The sequence below is a fragment of the Photinus pyralis genome, unplaced genomic scaffold, assembly GCF_008802855.1.
Source record: "Photinus pyralis isolate 1611_PpyrPB1 unplaced genomic scaffold, Ppyr1.3 Ppyr1.4_LG7, whole genome shotgun sequence".
NCBI lineage: Eukaryota > Metazoa > Arthropoda > Insecta > Coleoptera > Lampyridae > Photinus > Photinus pyralis.
Genome location: NW_022170738.1, coordinates 26060779 through 26078877, shown reverse-complemented (window position 1 = coordinate 26078877; position 18099 = coordinate 26060779). Strand labels below are relative to the sequence as shown.

Here is an 18099-nt window from a genome sequence, read left to right as displayed (position 1 = left end):
ATCCTTTTTAGAAGAAGAACAACCACCGATCCTTAACCCGTGCCAGCCTTCTCCTTGTGGTCCATATTCGCAATGCAAAGTCTCGGGAGACTCGCCCTCTTGCTCATGTTTACCGCAGTTCATTGGCGCGCCTCCAAATTGTCGACCGGAATGTGTGAGCAACAGCGAGTGTCCCAGCCATTTCGCCTGCATGAACCAAAGATGCCAGGATCCTTGTCCCGGAGCGTGTGGTACAAATGCAGAATGTCGCGTTGTCAGTCATACACCGAATTGTGTTTGCATTTTGGACTATGCCGGTGATCCGTTTACCAGATGCGAGCCTAGGTTAACTCCTGTTGCTGTCGAGCAGCGCACGCCTTGTGTTCCCTCCCCGTGCGGATCTAACGCGATTTGTAAGGAACGTAACGGAGCCGGTTCATGTTCTTGTCTTGATGATTACGTGGGAAATCCCTACGAAGGCTGTCGGCCAGAATGTGTTTTGAATTCCGACTGTCCATCCAACTTGGCTTGCATTCGGAGCAAATGCCAAAATCCGTGCCCTGGCACTTGTGGTCAGAACGCGGAATGCCAAGTAATTAATCATCTCCCTTCGTGTATCTGCACTGTTGGCTTTACTGGAGATCCATTTAAGTATTGCAACCGTGCATCAGCCGAAAGTAAGTGCTTATGTCGTTGTGTAAGCAGTGATACAGTCGTGTTTTAGCGATTCCACCAGAAGCACGAAATCCTTGTGCCCCGTCTCCTTGTGGCCCGAACAGTCAATGCAAGGAAGTGAATCAGCAAGCTGTATGTTCCTGTTTACCTACTTACATTGGAACCCCTCCAGGTTGTAGACCAGAATGTACAGTAAGTTCCGAGTGTCCATCGAATAAGGCGTGTATTAATCAAAAATGCGACGATCCTTGTGTTGCCACCTGTGGTTTGCAATCGAAATGCACCGTTATTAACCATAGTCCGATATGCAGCTGCTCACCCGGATATACCGGAGATCCATTCACCAGATGTTACTCTATTCCGCGTAAGATGATTGCTGTATTGCCTGCTCGTGGATGACCCTTTGATTTTAGCTGCTCCCTTAACGCCTACAACTCCAATTGTAGTCAATCCATGCGTGCCGTCCCCGTGCGGGCTACACTCGCAATGTCGCGACGTAGGGGGCATTCCATCGTGCTCTTGTCTGTCTAATTATATTGGCACTCCGCCAAATTGTCGCCCAGAATGTACGATCAACGCGGAATGTTCCAGCAATTTGGCGTGTATAAAGGAAAAATGTAGAGACCCGTGTCTCGGTTCTTGCGGTGTTTCGGCACACTGTAGCGTTATCAATCATACACCTATTTGCACATGCTCTGAAGGTTATACTGGTGATCCGTTTAGTAGTTGCCACCCGCAGCCACCACGTAAGTCTTTCAGAGCGTAGTTGAGTTTCTTGTAATGGCAATTTTAGCGAAAAAACACGAAGAGGAGGATCCTTGTCACCCATCACCTTGTGGTGCAAACGCTCAGTGTAATTCAGGAACTTGCACATGTCTGCCAGAGTACCAAGGGGATCCGTACCGAGGGTGCAGACCCGAATGTGTTTTGAGTACCGATTGTGCACGTGACAAAGCTTGCATAAGAAGCAAGTGTGCTGATCCTTGCCCCGGGACTTGTGGAGTAAACGCCGAATGCTCAGTTATCAATCACGTTCCGATGTGCTCTTGTCTTTCTGGTTTTAGTGGAAACGCTTTCACATCCTGTACTCGCATTCCAGGTACCTACCTAGTTAGGCCAAAATTACCTACTATATAACCGTTTTCTAGAGCCTACAGTTAATGTAAACCCTTGTCACCCATCTCCATGCGGCCCCAACAGCCAATGTCGGCAGATAAATGATCAGGCTGTCTGCTCCTGCGTGCCCGGATACATTGGATCACCGCCAACTTGCAGACCGGAGTGTGTTGTCAGCTCGGAGTGCTCTCTGAACGAGGCTTGCGTTAATCAAAAATGCGTTAATCCTTGCCTCGGCACTTGCGGTATTCATGCCGTTTGCCAGGTCGTAAATCACAATCCGATATGCAGCTGTGCCCTCCAATACACCGGAGATCCATTCACGAGATGCCACATTATACGTAATACCTATCTCCAAATTAATTATAACGCTAAATGCCATGATATTTCAGGAGAAATTGAGAAACCAAAGAATCCTTGTCAGCCGTCCCCTTGTGGGCCAAACTCTCAATGTAAGATCACAGGCGACTCGCCTTCTTGCTCTTGCCTTCCCGAGTATCGAGGGTCGCCACCGAATTGCAAACCGGAATGTATTAGTAACAACGAATGCGCCTTTAATTTGGCTTGCATCAATACCAAATGTCAAGACCCGTGCCCTGGCAGTTGTGGACTTAACGCCGAATGCCGCGTCGTTAGTCATACCCCGACATGCGTTTGTCATCCGAATCATTTCGGAGATCCTTTCGTGCAATGCCATCTACAATCACGTAAGAAATCTTTGTTATGAGCGAGCATACAGCGTACTTTTGGGCACATTATTTGATTATCTCTTGGGTTAAAACTGATTCACTGATCTTTCATTTCCGTTCTTTATTTGGCAGTGTATGCCATCAACTAAGATGCGGTATTTTCTAAACGGTTCATCGTGGATTGTGTTTACAGTGACTAGAAATATTCTTAGCTGTCACAAATTTAGAAAAGAGGCAATCAAAGAAAACCCAAAAGTTTTAATAATCGCTCCTTTCAAAAATGGCAACCTTTGCTTTTAGCTGATGTTCAGGAGATTAGAACACCTTGCACTCCGTCACCGTGTGGAATTAACGCTCAGTGCAGAGAACAAAACGGAGCCGGCGCGTGTATTTGCCTTCCAGAATACGTGGGTAATCCTTACGAGGGATGCCGGCCGGAATGTACCCGAAACTCAGATTGTCCATCGAACCGAGCGTGCGTTAGAAACAAGTGCATTGATCCTTGTCCCGGAACGTGTTCACAGAACGCAGACTGTCAAGTGGTTAACCATCTTCCGTCGTGTACGTGCAGAACAGGATACACTGGTGATCCTTTCAGCTATTGCACTGTTATAAAAGAGGAAGACAGTGAGTCACCTATCTTTCAGAATTAAATTAGCCTAAACTTTAATTTTAGACATCAAACACTCTACAGATTTGTGTAATCCATCCCCATGCGGGCCTAACAGTAGGTGTCGCGTGGTTAACGAACAAGCCGTTTGCACTTGCCTCCCTGAATTTATCGGAAATCCACCCAGTTGCCGCCCCGAATGCGTAGTCAGCACTGAGTGTCCACAAGACAAGGCATGTTTGAATAGGAAATGTGTCGATCCCTGCCCGGGTACTTGTGGCGTTAACGCCAAATGTCAAGTTATCAATCACAGCCCCATCTGCAGCTGCACATCTGGAAATACCGGCGATCCATTTGTCAACTGCCACCGTGTACCTCGTAAGTCCCTCTCCAGCAACATTTAAATTGTCTAACAACTTGACATTCGCAGCTGTAGAAATCACGGTTTATCCAACTCGCAACCCGTGTGTACCTTCTCCTTGTGGACCCAACTCGCAGTGTCGCGAAATTGGAGACTCGCCGTCTTGCTCCTGTCAATTGGGCTATACGGGGAGCCCACCCAATTGCCGACCCGAATGCGTAATTAACTCAGAATGTCCCAGCAACTTAGCGTGTATGAACGAGAAGTGTCGAGATCCCTGCCCGGGCTCCTGTGGTACTGGTGCATCGTGCAGCGTTATCAACCACACCCCTACGTGTGTTTGCTACGAGGGTTACACTGGAGATCCGTTTAGTAGTTGCTATCCCAAACCACCACGTAATGCCAACTTCTCCACTTTGTGATTTATCAATTAACATAACAAAATTATAGCCAAGATTCCTGAGAAACCCGATCCATGTTACCCGTCGCCTTGCGGACCCAACGCTGAATGCCGCGAAGGTGTTTGTACCTGTTTGGTCGAATACCAAGGCGATCCGTATCGTGAATGTAGACCTGAGTGCGTTTTGAACAATGATTGCCCCAAGACCTTGGCATGTATTAGAAACAAATGCGTCGATCCATGCCCAGGAACTTGCGGGCAAAACGCAGAGTGTAGCGTTATAAATCACATACCAACCTGCGTATGCGCAACTGGTTTCAAAGGAAACGCATTTGCTTTCTGCCAACGTTTTGAAGGTAAATTGGCTCCTTGTTTGATTCTAGCTATTAACAAATTTGAAACAGAACCAACCGAAACTCATCCGTGTAGTCCATCTCCTTGCGGGCCCAACAGCCAGTGCAGAGAGATAAATGGACAGGCAGTTTGCTCATGCGTCGCTGGTTACCTAGGTACCCCTCCCACTTGTCGCCCTGAGTGTGTAGTCAGCTCTGAGTGTTTCCCGAACCAAGCGTGTAGTAACCAGAAGTGTATCGACCCCTGCCCCGGCACATGCGGTGTTAACGCTTTGTGCCAGGTTGTAAACCACAACCCCATCTGCAGTTGTGCACCTCAATATTCAGGGGATCCATTTATCAGATGTCATCTAATTAGTAAGTGAAACCAATCCCATGTCACAGAAACTCACCTGACTCACTCTAGTTGAACCACCAGTTAGGCTACCCACAGACCCTTGCCAACCGTCACCATGTGGTCCAAACTCCCAGTGTAAGGTCGTAAACGAGTCACCGTCTTGTTCCTGTCTGGCAAATTACATTGGTACACCGCCCAATTGCAAACCCGAGTGCATAACCAACAACGAATGTCTCAACCACTTAGCCTGTATCGATCAAAAATGCAAAGATCCCTGCGCTGGTATTTGCGGGTTAAACGCGGAATGTCGCGTTGTCAGTCATACGCCTAACTGCATATGTCTGAACGGATTCCTTGGGGACCCCTTCACGCAATGCAATCAAATTGAAAGTAAGAGAATAGACATTATTTTACCACTACTTTACTGCTCGCTTAACTGCTTTAAACGTAATACCTACCATAAGGTAAAAACCAAAAAAGTTCATGGTGTCTTGGTATATTATCATAACTCTATTTCAATGCTATTATAACAACGATAGAAAACTATAACTAAGGTCAGTTTGTAAATGAGTAAGTCACCTGCGAAAAAATTAAGGTATACCAGTCCCATTCACAGATTGCGCAATTCAAAATCCAATAAATAAAAAGTTAAGGTAATTTGAGATCTGTACTATCTAGGTACTGATCATGGTTACGGAATATAGAATACTCCAGACTCAGCGGTGTCGTTACCAAAAAATAAAGCCACGCCGCCTATGTTTTATATAATTTAAATAGCTTAAATTCTGAAACCCCGCCCACTCAAGAATAAAGGCAAAATAAAATAAAAATAAAAAATAATATGTGTACAGAATCAGGAATAAACTTCATGAGTTACTTAAGTCAGTTTAGATTTTAGAAAAATTAGTTCGTATCACCCAAAAGGTGTGAAAAGGTGATCAAAATAATTTACCTACTTACCAATTTATCGTGTGGTATGATTACCCATAACTGCTATAATTATGGAAACATAAAGTGATTAGTGATTACAGTTTCAAAATTCATATTGTTTGAAAATTCTTCATTTGCACCAAAATTTAAACCTGATTGTAGTTAATTAAGGGTCTTATATGTATAATTCACTAAACTACCATCAGGTTCAAATTTTGGTGCAAATGAAGAATTTTCAAACAATATGAATTTACTTTAAGGGTCCTAAATACGTCTACCAATCCGAAGGGTACAGATTCTAAAAGTACAAGAAGTAGAAAGTGTTCTTTCTGAGAAGACACAAAAATACAAATTCAAAAAAATTCTAAAAAATGCCACAAAATTAAAAAATGCAAATTCTATAAACTAATAAAAAAATAAATTCATAAATATTATAAAAATTCCAAAACGTGTGTACAAGAATACGAATTGGAAATTCTGAATTTCCGAAAATAAAACAATAAAAAAATTGGAAAATTCAGAAATGTATAAAAGTAGCAAATGTACAAAATTTAGAACTCGTTCTATCCGAGAAGAGATAATTATGTGTATACAAAAATTCAAATTAAAAAAAAAACAAATTCGGAAAAATTCTGCAAATTAAAAAATATAAATTCTTAATCATTAACAATAATTTGTGTATTTGAAAAGAGAAGAGATAATTATGTGTAATTACATAAAAATCAAAATTTTAAAAAAAAACAAGAAATTAGGAAACAGTTCCAAATGTAGAATTAGACATTGTTTCTTTAGAAAAGAGATAATTATGTGTACATAAAAATTTAAATATATTGGAAAAAATTCCACAAATTAAGAAATTAGATTTTTAATTAAATAAATTAAATTAACAAAAGTTTGATAAATATATAAAGATTAGAAAAATTCCGACAAGTGTATACAAAAATTCGATATCGGAATAATTCGGAATTAAAAAAAATTTTAATATTTAGAAGTAAAGAAACACAATTTTCAGAAAATTTTGGAAAATCAAAAATTCAATAGATAGGAATAGGCTATATGTATACTGTACTTTATATTACCTACTTATTACCCAGATAACCATTGATCCTAATTTTAAGAAAATTTGGGCGGTGCTTGACATTCAAAAAATTCATTCTAAAAAATTCTAAAAGAACGTTCTAAGAGGATTAGGTATGAAAAGATTCTAAAGTTTAAGTGATCCTAAGATCCACATGAGAAGGAATTAGGCAGATTTGTAAGAAAATTGCAGATATAGTGAAGAATGAAATCAAGTACCTTGGTAAATTAAATGCCACATTAATTATGGTGGAAAATTAAGAAAAAATTAATAAATTCGGGAAATTACTTAACATTAAAAAGTCTCCGAAAATTTATGCAAAAAATAAGAGTTGTTTTCCTCGAAAGGGCTATAACTCCTAAAATTAGTTATTCAACAAAATTGGAAAATACATTGAGATTATTACAATAATAGTCCAACAATAATAATTCAGAAAACCAGAAGTATTCTGAAATTTTAAACATTCGAAAAATAAACTTCGAAAAAACAAACATTCGAAGAGGATGAAAAGTTCAGAAAGAAAATTGAAAAATTGTAAAATTTTGGAATTTCAGATCAATTTAAAATATCTTCATGTGTGTATAAGATTCAAAATTGTTTTCTTTTTTTTTTGTGGAGCTGACATACAAAATGTGTAAAGTAAATTCAAATTTTGACAAATTTATGCGCTTACATTTTTCTATTTTTTTTAGTTTCTATTGAAAAATCAAACAAAAATTTTAAAATTCTGAAAATTCCAAAAAATGGAAAAACCCGCACACACCAATTTTAAGAGAATTGAAAATGTTTGAAAATTCTTGGTAAATTCAGGAAAATTCAAATAAACTTTCGACATACCTACAGTAAAATTCCAGGTTGTGTTTGCTCGTACAGAGACACGTATAGCCAAAACCAAAACCAAAAGAAATATGTTCTAGTGCCGAAATAAAAATGATTGGTAATCGCTAACCTATTTTGATCACCAGTTGGACCGGCCATTGAGGTATTCCGCATTGTATTTGTGCTATTTGATCTGTACCTATATTACTTCTCTGATTTACATTTAAACGGCATTGTTTTGCACAATGCATAAGTAAAAGCAGTATTTTGGGAATTTTGAATTGCGCGCTCTATGAACTGAGCCTGTATTACCTTTGTTTTAATTACGCATGCGCCGCGTTCTGAACTTCGTCGCACAATTTGTTCATGAGGAACTTAATTTTGCTCGAATACAAAATTACCTTTTTTAAGTTTCAGAACGAACATTATTCTCGTATGCAAAATCCTAATCTGTCAAAAATTTTAATGCGTATTTTAGACAAACCTATCGAAGTACGAACTCCCTGCGTGCCAACGCCGTGCGGAACGAACGCAATTTGTAAAGAACGCAACGGAGCGGGATCGTGCCTATGCCTTCCCGATTACATTGGAAACCCGTACGAAGGATGCCGGCCCGAATGCGTCCTAAACTCAGACTGCCCCTCGAATAGGGCGTGCATCAGAAATAAGTGTCAAGACCCCTGCCCCGGAACTTGCGGACAAAATGCGGATTGCCAAGTTGTCAACCACCTACCTTCGTGTACCTGTAGATTAGGCTACACTGGCGATCCCTTCGCCTATTGCAATATCGCGCCTCCAGAACGTAAGATACCTATACATCAGTAATAACTAATATCTTATATAATCACTTATAGCGACAACACCTCTTAATCCTTGCAATCCATCACCTTGCGGACCAAACAGTCAATGTCGTGAGATTAACAGCCAGGCAGTTTGCTCGTGTTTGCCTACTTATGTCGGCAGTCCTCCTGGTTGTCGACCTGAATGTGTAGTAAGCAGCGAATGTCCACCAAACAAAGCTTGCATCAATCAGAAGTGCGCCGATCCTTGCGAAGGAGCATGTGGGCTCAATACCAAATGTGAAGTTATCAATCACAGCCCGATATGTAGCTGTAACTTCGACTACACTGGCGATCCGTTCAGTCGATGCTACCCAATGCCTTGTAAGATTCTTACTGGTCTCATTTATCAAACTTTAACCGTTCTTTTAGCGCCAACCCCTGACCCCAAGCCCGCGTTCGTGGATCCGTGCGTTCCTTCACCTTGTGGCGCCAATGCGGAGTGCAGAAGCGTCGGCGATACGCCTTCGTGCTCCTGCCTCTCCGAATATATTGGAAGTCCACCAAATTGCAGGCCCGAATGCGTGATTAACTCGGAATGTCCTAGCAGTCAGGCTTGCATTAGACAGAAATGTAGAGATCCGTGTCCGGGCTCGTGCGGTGTAGAAGCGCGTTGTAGCGTTATCAATCATACGCCGATTTGCGCTTGTCCCGATGGGTATTCGGGCGATCCTTTCAATAATTGCTTCAGACAACCACCGAGTAAGTTTAATTTATCATTTTTGGTTTGTTCGCTGGTGTTCCTGAAGTTTGCTCGAAAGTAACTTTAAGGAGACCAACTAAGCAATCATGCGGTTCAATTCTTTTAATCAATGTCTCTTATAATTAGTTCCAAAACCAGTCGAAGATCCATGCCATCCCTCACCTTGTGGGGCCAACACTAATTGCGACAAAGGAATTTGCACTTGCTTACCGGAATACTTCGGAGATCCGTATCGAGGTTGTAGACCTGAGTGTGTATTAAATACTGATTGCTCCAAAGACAAGACGTGCATTAGGAATAAATGCACGGATCCTTGCCCCGGAACCTGCGGACAAAACGCTGAGTGTACGGTTATTAACCATATTCCTACTTGCGCGTGTCGAACCGGGTTTGTAGGAAACGCCTTCTTAGTATGCTCTGAAGCCAAAGGTAGTATGGTGGATAATGCAAATTGTTTCTCATGCGCTGTGTTTGTAGTACCTCAAGTGCTAAACCCTTGCAGTCCTTCACCTTGCGGTCCCAACAGTCAGTGTCGAGCAATAAATGATCAAGCCGTTTGTTCTTGCGTGCTCGGATTTAGTGGCAGCCCACCTAACTGTCGGCCTGAATGCGTTGTAAGCGCAGAGTGTGGTTTAAACCAAGCCTGTATTAACCAAAAGTGTATGGATCCATGTCTGGGAACTTGTGGCATTTCGGCTATTTGCCAAGTGGTTAATCACAATCCCATTTGCAGTTGCCCACCGCGTTATAGTGGAGATCCGTTCACCAGATGTGTGCTGATTCGTAAGTCTCTCTCAATGCCTTGGTTTATTTCTTATTTGTCGCGATACTTATAGATGAGCCCATAACTCCACCAATAAACCCTTGCCAACCGTCACCATGCGGACCATACTCACAATGCCAAGCTGTTGGCGATTCGCCTTCGTGCTCTTGCCTTCCAGAGTATCGGGGAACACCACCGAACTGCAAACCGGAATGTGTCAGTAGTTCTGAATGTTCAAGCCACTTGGCGTGTATCAACAAAAAATGTCAAGATCCGTGCGCGAACGCGTGTGGAGTTAACGCAGAATGCCGCGTGGTTAGTCACACCCCGAATTGCATATGCATCAACGGATACACAGGAGACGCCTTCCTTCAGTGCACTCTTGAACGTAAGTTTCGCATGCCTCGATACCTTGTATAATAACGTCCTTTTAGCTGAACTTCCCACGCGAAATCAGATAACACCTTGCATCCCTTCGCCTTGTGGCTCCAACGCGGTATGCCGAGAACACAACGGTGCCGGAGCGTGCAGCTGCAAAGATCAATATATTGGAAACCCTTACGAAGGCTGTCGACCGGAATGCGTGCTAAATTCAGATTGTGGTTCCAACCACGCCTGCATCAACAACAAATGTCAAGATCCTTGCCCCGGAACCTGCGGGCTCAATTCACTCTGCCAAGTAATCAACCACTTACCCTCGTGCCTTTGTATCTCTGGATATACAGGCGATCCGTTTAGATACTGCAGTCCTGTGGAGCCGACAAGTAAATATTTAAGCGCGCCCATTACTTTGACTGACACAAAATTTTTAGTTGAAAAGCCGAGACCAGCAAACGTATGCGAGCCATCGCCTTGTGGCCCGAACAGCCAATGTCGCGAAGTAAACACTCAAGCCGTCTGTTCATGTCTCCCCGAGTATATTGGAAGTCCACCTGGATGTCGACCCGAATGTGTGGTCAGTTCGGAGTGTGATCTACGCAAAGCTTGCGTCAACCGGAAGTGTGTCGACCCTTGTCCTGGTACTTGCGGCCTTAACAGTAGATGCGAGACGATCAACCACAGTCCCATTTGTAGCTGTAATAGCGGATACATTGGCGATCCGTTTACCAGATGCTATCTTCAACGTAAGATGACTACAGTTCAGCCGGGACTTTTTTAACCTCCAAATTTTAGCCGTTGTCGAGCCACCAAGACGTGTAGATCCCTGCGCGCCGTCACCTTGCGGCCCCAATTCACAATGTAGAGATATTGGCGGTTCGCCTTCGTGCTCGTGTCTGGCTGGTTTCACAGGAAGTCCCCCGAACTGCAAACCGGAATGTGTAGTCAACTCTGAGTGTGCTAGCAGTCGTGCTTGCATGCGAGAAAAATGCATGGACCCTTGTCCGGGATCATGCGGGCTTAACGCGCGGTGTGTTGTCATAAATCACACACCTGTATGCACTTGCCCCGATGAGTATACAGGCGATCCATTCAATAATTGTTACCCGAAACCACCTCGTAAGTTGCCATCTAGTGGTAAATCTCTGCAAAACTCACCAATTGATTTTAGCGAAAATACCAGAAAAACGAGACCCGTGCAATCCGTCACCCTGTGGACCCAACGCTCACTGCAATCTCGGTATATGCACTTGCCTAGTCGATTACCAAGGTGATCCTTACACTGGATGCCGACCTGAGTGTGTTTTGAACGACGATTGTGCCAAGGATAAGACTTGCATCAGGAGCAAATGTGTAGATCCTTGTCCGGGAACATGCGGACAGAATGCTGAGTGCACTGTGGTGAATCACATACCTACCTGCAGTTGTATTCGCGGTTACGTTGGAAACGCCTTCGTGTTATGTAACGAAGTTAAAGGTAACTCATTAAATTCATACCAAGGCAGTGTCTTTATGACAAATGGTCACATTTTCCCTTGTTGGAGGGTTTTGATTTGTCCATCAATGAGGCCCCCAACACGGGGTGTAGCGTGTGCGTGAATTGAGATCTAAGGTTTCACTTCATAAACCTGTAATAAACTAAAAGTTCCAACGTCTAGGAGATGAGGCAAAAGTTACAAAAGTCCTTTGCTTTGTTTTTTGCTTATATCTCAAAGCAGATCCATAGCAGGGAAATGTTTTGATTTTACTAAATTAAAGCCAGTAAAATTCTCCAGTAAAATTCTTTGGTTCTGCTTTTTACGAATGCGAACCATGTTCAAAGTATCCGCTGGGGAAGAATGACAGTTTCTTCTTCTCATTCTTTTCTATTGTTAGAACAAGTTCTTATATGGAAAAAGTAAAATTCTTTCAAGGTTTAATTTGCCTCAACTTTATATCAGATCGTTACTGCTCTACGTTTGGACCCTTGTCTGCTCAACAAACTAGCTTCAGAAAAACCCCAAGTGCGATGTTCTTAGTGACTGTCTCCCTTTGCCTAGCTTGAAATGATGTTTACTTCCCAACTACCCTCAACAAGCTTATAGTCGGGATCCAACTCACGCACACTACGACCTTTTTTTTAAATTATTTGGGACCACAACCCGTTAGAACATTAGGTTCGATGGTATTGACTTCAATTTGTATTATTTAGAAATTGTGCCTGAGAACCCCTGCCATCCGTCGCCGTGCGGCCCGAACAGTCAATGTAGGAGCATCAACGGACAGAGTGTCTGTTCGTGCGTGCCCGGTTTTATCGGCAGCCCACCGACCTGCAGACCGGAATGCGTAGTCAGCTCGGAATGTCAACTGAACGAGGCTTGCGTCAATCAGAAATGTATCGATCCATGTCCCGGTACTTGCGGAATAGGAGCCAACTGTCAGGTGGTAAACCACAATCCGATATGCAGCTGTCCCCAGAGGTTCACCGGGGATGCGTTCACGCGCTGCTATCAAATTCGTAAGATAGATCTACTCGAAGACATTGGTTTGAGTTTTAATATTTTAGCTGAGGTTGTGGAAACTCCGAAGAATCCTTGCGTACCGTCGCCGTGCGGGCCAAATTCGCAATGTACGATTGCGACCCATGGACAGTCGTGCGCTTGCCTACCTGGATTTATCGGATCGCCACCAAACTGTCGACCTGAATGTGTGAGCAACAGCGAATGTTCGAGTCATCTGGCCTGTATTAAGAGCAAATGCGTGGACCCTTGTCCCGGTTCGTGTGGAGTTAATTCTGAATGTCGTGTTGTGAGTCATACTCCAAACTGCGCGTGCCTTTCTGGGTACGAAGGTAATCCGTTTGTAAGCTGCGAGTTGAAGAGGGAAGTTATAAAACCAGTAGACCGACCAACGCCATGCGTACCATCACCTTGTGGGGCTAACGCTCAATGTAGAGAGCAGAACGGTGCTGGTTCTTGCACTTGCCTGCCTGGGTACATTGGAAACCCATACGAATCATGTCGTCCGGAATGTATATTAAACTCTGATTGTCCTTCGGATAAAGCATGTATTCAGACGAAATGTCAAGATCCTTGTCCGGGAACATGTGGTCAGAATGCTGATTGTCACGTTATTAACCACCTTCCCTCTTGCTCTTGTAAGAACAGTTACACTGGTGATCCATTCAGATATTGCAACGTTATTCAACCTGACCGTAAGTCATCAATGGTTGTAGTCTGGTTACCCAACATATTAATTGTAGGTACTCCTTCACCTGCCAATACTTGTAATCCATCTCCCTGCGGACCAAATAGTCAATGTCGCGAGATTAACGAACAGGCAGTTTGCTCTTGCCTTCCGAATTACATTGGTAGTCCTCCAAGCTGTCGACCAGAATGCACAGTCAGTTCCGAATGCTTACTCAACCAAGCCTGCATTAATCAAAAGTGTGCGGATCCTTGCCCAGGAAGTTGCGGATTGTACAGCGAATGCGAGGTTGTAAACCACAGCCCCATTTGTAGTTGCAAAGTGAGCTACACAGGGGATCCATTTACAAGATGTTACCCTATGCCAAGTAAGCCCATTAGTTCTCAGTTCAGTTTTACAAAATCATTTTTAGCGCCACCTCCAACTCCGAAACCCGCGGAAAATCCATGCGTGCCATCGCCTTGTGGCCCGAACTCTCAGTGTCATGACATTGGGGGCTCACCTGCGTGTTCGTGTCTGGCAAATTACATTGGAAGCCCGCCTAATTGCAAACCGGAATGTTCGATCAATGCTGAATGTCCTAGCAATTTTGCCTGTATTCGCGAGAAATGTCGAGATCCTTGCCCAGGCTCTTGCGGTGTAGCTGCTTACTGCACTGTTTTCAATCACATTCCTGTGTGTATCTGCAATGAAGGTTTTACCGGGGATCCATTTAATCAATGTCATAAAACGCCGCAAAGTAAGTGATTCAGTGGTTCGGTAGATTTGTGTGTAGGTAATCGGCTACATTTTAGTTCTACCGCCAGAGAAAGCCGATCCTTGTAACCCATCACCTTGCGGCTCTAACGCTCAATGTCACAATGGGGTTTGCTCTTGCCTCCCCGAATATCAAGGTGATCCTTATAGAGGATGTAGACCCGAGTGTGTATTAAATACAGATTGCGCCAAGGACAAGGCTTGCATACGAAACAAGTGTGTTGATCCATGCCCAGGAACGTGCGGCCAAAATGCAGAATGTGCAGTTCTCAATCATATACCAACGTGTACATGTCTACGAAACTTTGTAGGCAACGCTTTTGTCTTCTGCCATGAATTTAAAGGTAACATTTTCGTTGCATTGCGCATGTGCTAATTTCGTTTCTGTACAGAACCAGTTGAAAAACACCCATGTCAGCCTTCACCATGCGGCCCGAACAGTCAGTGTCGAGAAATTAATGATCAGGCCGTTTGCTCATGCGTACCTGGATTTATGGGTAGTCCACCAAATTGTAGACCAGAATGTGTTGTTAGTGCAGAATGCCAACTCAATCAAGCTTGTGTTAACCAAAAGTGCATTGATCCTTGCCCGGGAACATGCGGCATTGCCGCCGATTGCCAAGTGGTAAATCATAACCCAATTTGCAGTTGCCCACTTAAATACTCGGGAGATCCATTTACCAGATGTTACCCAATAAGTAAGTAATTCTCTATGGTAGGCTCATCTAAGTGGAACTTTCTAGTTGAAGAACCGGAACGGAAACCGATGAATCCATGCCAACCATCACCGTGTGGTTCCAATGCACAATGTAAAGTCATAGGTGACTCGCCTTCTTGCTCATGTTTGCCCGACTTTATTGGTGCCCCTCCTAATTGTCGACCAGAATGCGTTAGTAACAGCGAGTGCCTCAGCCACCTTGCATGTATTAATCAAAAGTGTAAGGACCCCTGTCCTGGTACCTGTGGTGTTAATGCAGAGTGTCGGGTTGTTAGTCACACTCCAAACTGTGTGTGCTCCACTGGTTTTATCGGTGATCCATTCACGTACTGCCAAGTACCACCTGGTAAGATCGCCCACATTTGATACACCACAAAGTAATCGGTCCGATTTTCAGAGACGAAACCCGAACGAACCAATCCCTGCAACCCCTCCCCTTGTGGAGCAAATGCCGTTTGCAGGGAACGAAACAACGCTGGGTCTTGCATGTGTCTACCTGATTATATTGGAAATCCCTACGAAGGTTGTCGCCCTGAGTGTGTCTTAAACTCGGACTGTCCATCGAATAGGGCTTGCATTAGAAACAAATGCGAAGATCCGTGTCCAGGCGCGTGCGGCCAAAATGCCGACTGTCACGTGGTCACGCACCTCCCGTCGTGTTTATGCCGAAGCGGTTACACTGGAGATCCATTCCAGTATTGTACTTTAACTCCCACCGACAGTAAGCGCATTTTAAGTCCTAAAAACGTTGTATAACCATTGTTTTAAGCTGGAAAGAAACCGACAAACCTATGCAATCCTTCACCCTGTGGACCTAACAGCCAATGTAGGGAGATTAACGAGCAGGCGGTTTGCTCGTGTTTACCTAATTACATCGGAAATCCACCTGCTTGCAGACCCGAATGTACGGTTAGCTCTGAATGCTCTCTCAACAGGGCGTGTATCAATCAGAAGTGTAGCGATCCTTGCCCGGGAACGTGCGGTCTTAACACGCGATGCGAAGTGCTAAATCACAGCCCGATTTGCAGCTGCAACATTGGATACTCAGGAGATCCATTCACTCGATGCTATCAAATGCCACGTAAGAGTCTATTACTCCTCAATTATTTTTTTAATAGTTGTACCAGCAGAACCTCCAGTAACGCCGCCGAAACCTGTTAACCCCTGCGTGCCGTCGCCTTGCGGACCTTACTCGATATGCCAAGATATAGGTGGAATCCCGTCGTGTTCTTGTGTCTCTGGTTACAGCGGAACCCCTCCGAATTGTAAACCGGAATGCACGATTAATGCCGAATGTCCAAGTAACAAGGCTTGCATGAGAGAGAAATGTCGAGACCCATGTCCTGGTTCGTGCGGTTTAGGGGCCGAATGTAGCGTTGTTAATCACACACCGATATGCGTTTGTGCCACCGGTTATACTGGCGATCCATTCAACAACTGCCGGTTATTGCCTCGTAAGTTACAATTTATTTTTCCAAGATTATACTGTCATTATGCCTTATAATGATCATTTTATTTTCATCTGGTGCCTTTTGGTTGGAACCCATCACACATTGACTGAAAATTTAACGTAACATTTAATGAACATTTTAGCTCTACCTCCTGCCAAAGTAGATCCATGCGAACGTCGACCTTGCGGACCTAACGCCCAATGTTCTGAGGGTGTTTGCACTTGCCTTCCTGAATACCAAGGAGACCCGTATAGGGGTTGCAGACCAGAATGTGTTCTGAACACAGATTGTCCGAAAAACAGAGCGTGCGTTAGAAACAAATGTACCGACCCTTGTCCTGGAACTTGCGGGCAAAACGCGGAATGTGCAGTTATCAATCACATTCCGACCTGTACGTGTCGGCAAGGTTTTGAAGGTAACGCCTTTTTGTTCTGTCAGGAAGTTAGAGGTAAGCATATGAGGTCTGTTGCTGCGGCTGGTGATAATTGTGCGTATTTAGTGCCCGAAGTGAAGCGCCCATGCCATCCATCACCGTGCGGCCAGAATAGTGAATGTCGAGAAATAAATGAACAAGCGGTATGCTCTTGCGTGCCCGGATTTATTGGGGCGCCACCTTCTTGTAGACCAGAATGTGTGGTTAGTGCTGAGTGTGGTTTAAATGAGGCTTGTGTAAATCAGAAGTGTATCGATCCATGCCCAGGCACTTGTGGGTTGCTGGCATTATGTCACGTAGTCAACCACAACCCCATTTGTAGTTGTCCTAGTCGGTACGAAGGAGATCCGTTCACGAGATGTGTGCCTATCCGTAAGCCCTTGATTAAAATTGACCGCAAACCGCTTACGTTTAATATTTCAGGAGACATTCCGGTTAAACCGGTCAATCCTTGCCAACCATCACCATGTGGACCAAATTCAGAGTGCAAAGTTACCGGAGATTCCCCCTCGTGTACGTGCCTACCTCAGTTCCTCGGAACTCCTCCTAACTGCAGACACGAATGTGTTAGTAATACAGAATGCCAGTCGCATTTGGCCTGTATCAATAACAGGTGCAAGGACCCATGCCCAGGAACCTGTGGTGTTAATACGGAATGTCGAGTGGTCAGTCATACTCCTAATTGTATGTGTATGACGGGCTACTTTGGAGATCCATTCAGGCAATGCAACATCGAAGGTAACGCAACGAAAAGTAAAACTAAAGCCGGTATTCACAAAACTGTTTAGAAAAACAACCACCGTCCGTTGACCAAATCAATCCGTGCTATCCTTCACCGTGCGGCTCCAATGCTATTTGCAAAGAAAGAAATGGTGCCGGATCGTGCACTTGCTTTGACAGCTACATTGGTAACCCATACGAGGGATGTAGACCCGAGTGCACTCTCAATTCCGATTGCCCATCCAATAAAGCCTGCATTCAAACAAAATGCCAAGATCCGTGCCCTGGAACCTGTGGACAAAACGCGGATTGTTACGTCATCAATCATTTACCATCATGCACATGCAGACATGGATTCTCAGGGGATCCCTTCACTTACTGCAGCGTGTACACGAAACGTACGGTCGACTATCCTAACGCATTCCCGTTTAATCCTCACATTTTAGCTGACGAAAAGAAACCAGTGAATCTCTGCAACCCATCACCGTGCGGCGCAAACAGTCAATGTCGTGAACTAAATGAGCAAGCGATCTGTTCGTGCTTGCCAAGTTATATCGGAGCGCCCCCGAATTGTCGGCCAGAGTGTACAGTTAGTTCCGAATGCCCCCTTTCCAAAGCTTGTCTCAATCAAAAATGTGTCGATCCGTGCCCGGGAACTTGCGGAATTAATGCCAGATGCGAAGTTATTAATCACAATCCTATTTGCAGCTGCAATGTAGGATATTCTGGTGATCCATTTACCAGATGCATCGTGATAACAAGTAAGAATCGACTACTATAACGAATGATAGTTTGTAATGTACAT

General features: G+C 44.0%; 1 protein-coding gene across 1 annotated transcript in view; it reads left to right on the top strand.

Annotated features, from left to right (window-relative positions):
• LOC116176069 overlaps window positions 1-18099 on the top strand; it is a 176383-nt gene that overhangs the window by 133567 nt on the left and 24717 nt on the right. Inside the window, 35 exon segments of the mRNA XM_031494536.1 lie at window positions 12-656; window positions 704-1018; window positions 1068-1400; window positions 1448-1753; window positions 1803-2111; window positions 2163-2477; window positions 2760-3086; window positions 3136-3447; window positions 3500-3826; window positions 3881-4186; window positions 4235-4540; window positions 4590-4910; window positions 7826-8149; window positions 8202-8510; window positions 8559-8888; window positions 9016-9318; window positions 9367-9672; window positions 9726-10040; window positions 10087-10776; window positions 10826-11149; window positions 11202-11507; window positions 12222-12527; window positions 12576-13223; window positions 13272-13583; window positions 13629-13955; window positions 14011-14316; window positions 14365-14670; window positions 14716-15036; window positions 15088-15411; window positions 15460-15771; window positions 15818-16144; window positions 16284-16589; window positions 16641-17312; window positions 17363-17692; window positions 17741-18055. Coding sequence (XP_031350396.1) covers window positions 12-656; window positions 704-1018; window positions 1068-1400; window positions 1448-1753; window positions 1803-2111; window positions 2163-2477; window positions 2760-3086; window positions 3136-3447; window positions 3500-3826; window positions 3881-4186; window positions 4235-4540; window positions 4590-4910; window positions 7826-8149; window positions 8202-8510; window positions 8559-8888; window positions 9016-9318; window positions 9367-9672; window positions 9726-10040; window positions 10087-10776; window positions 10826-11149; window positions 11202-11507; window positions 12222-12527; window positions 12576-13223; window positions 13272-13583; window positions 13629-13955; window positions 14011-14316; window positions 14365-14670; window positions 14716-15036; window positions 15088-15411; window positions 15460-15771; window positions 15818-16144; window positions 16284-16589; window positions 16641-17312; window positions 17363-17692; window positions 17741-18055 — 12441 coding nt within the window.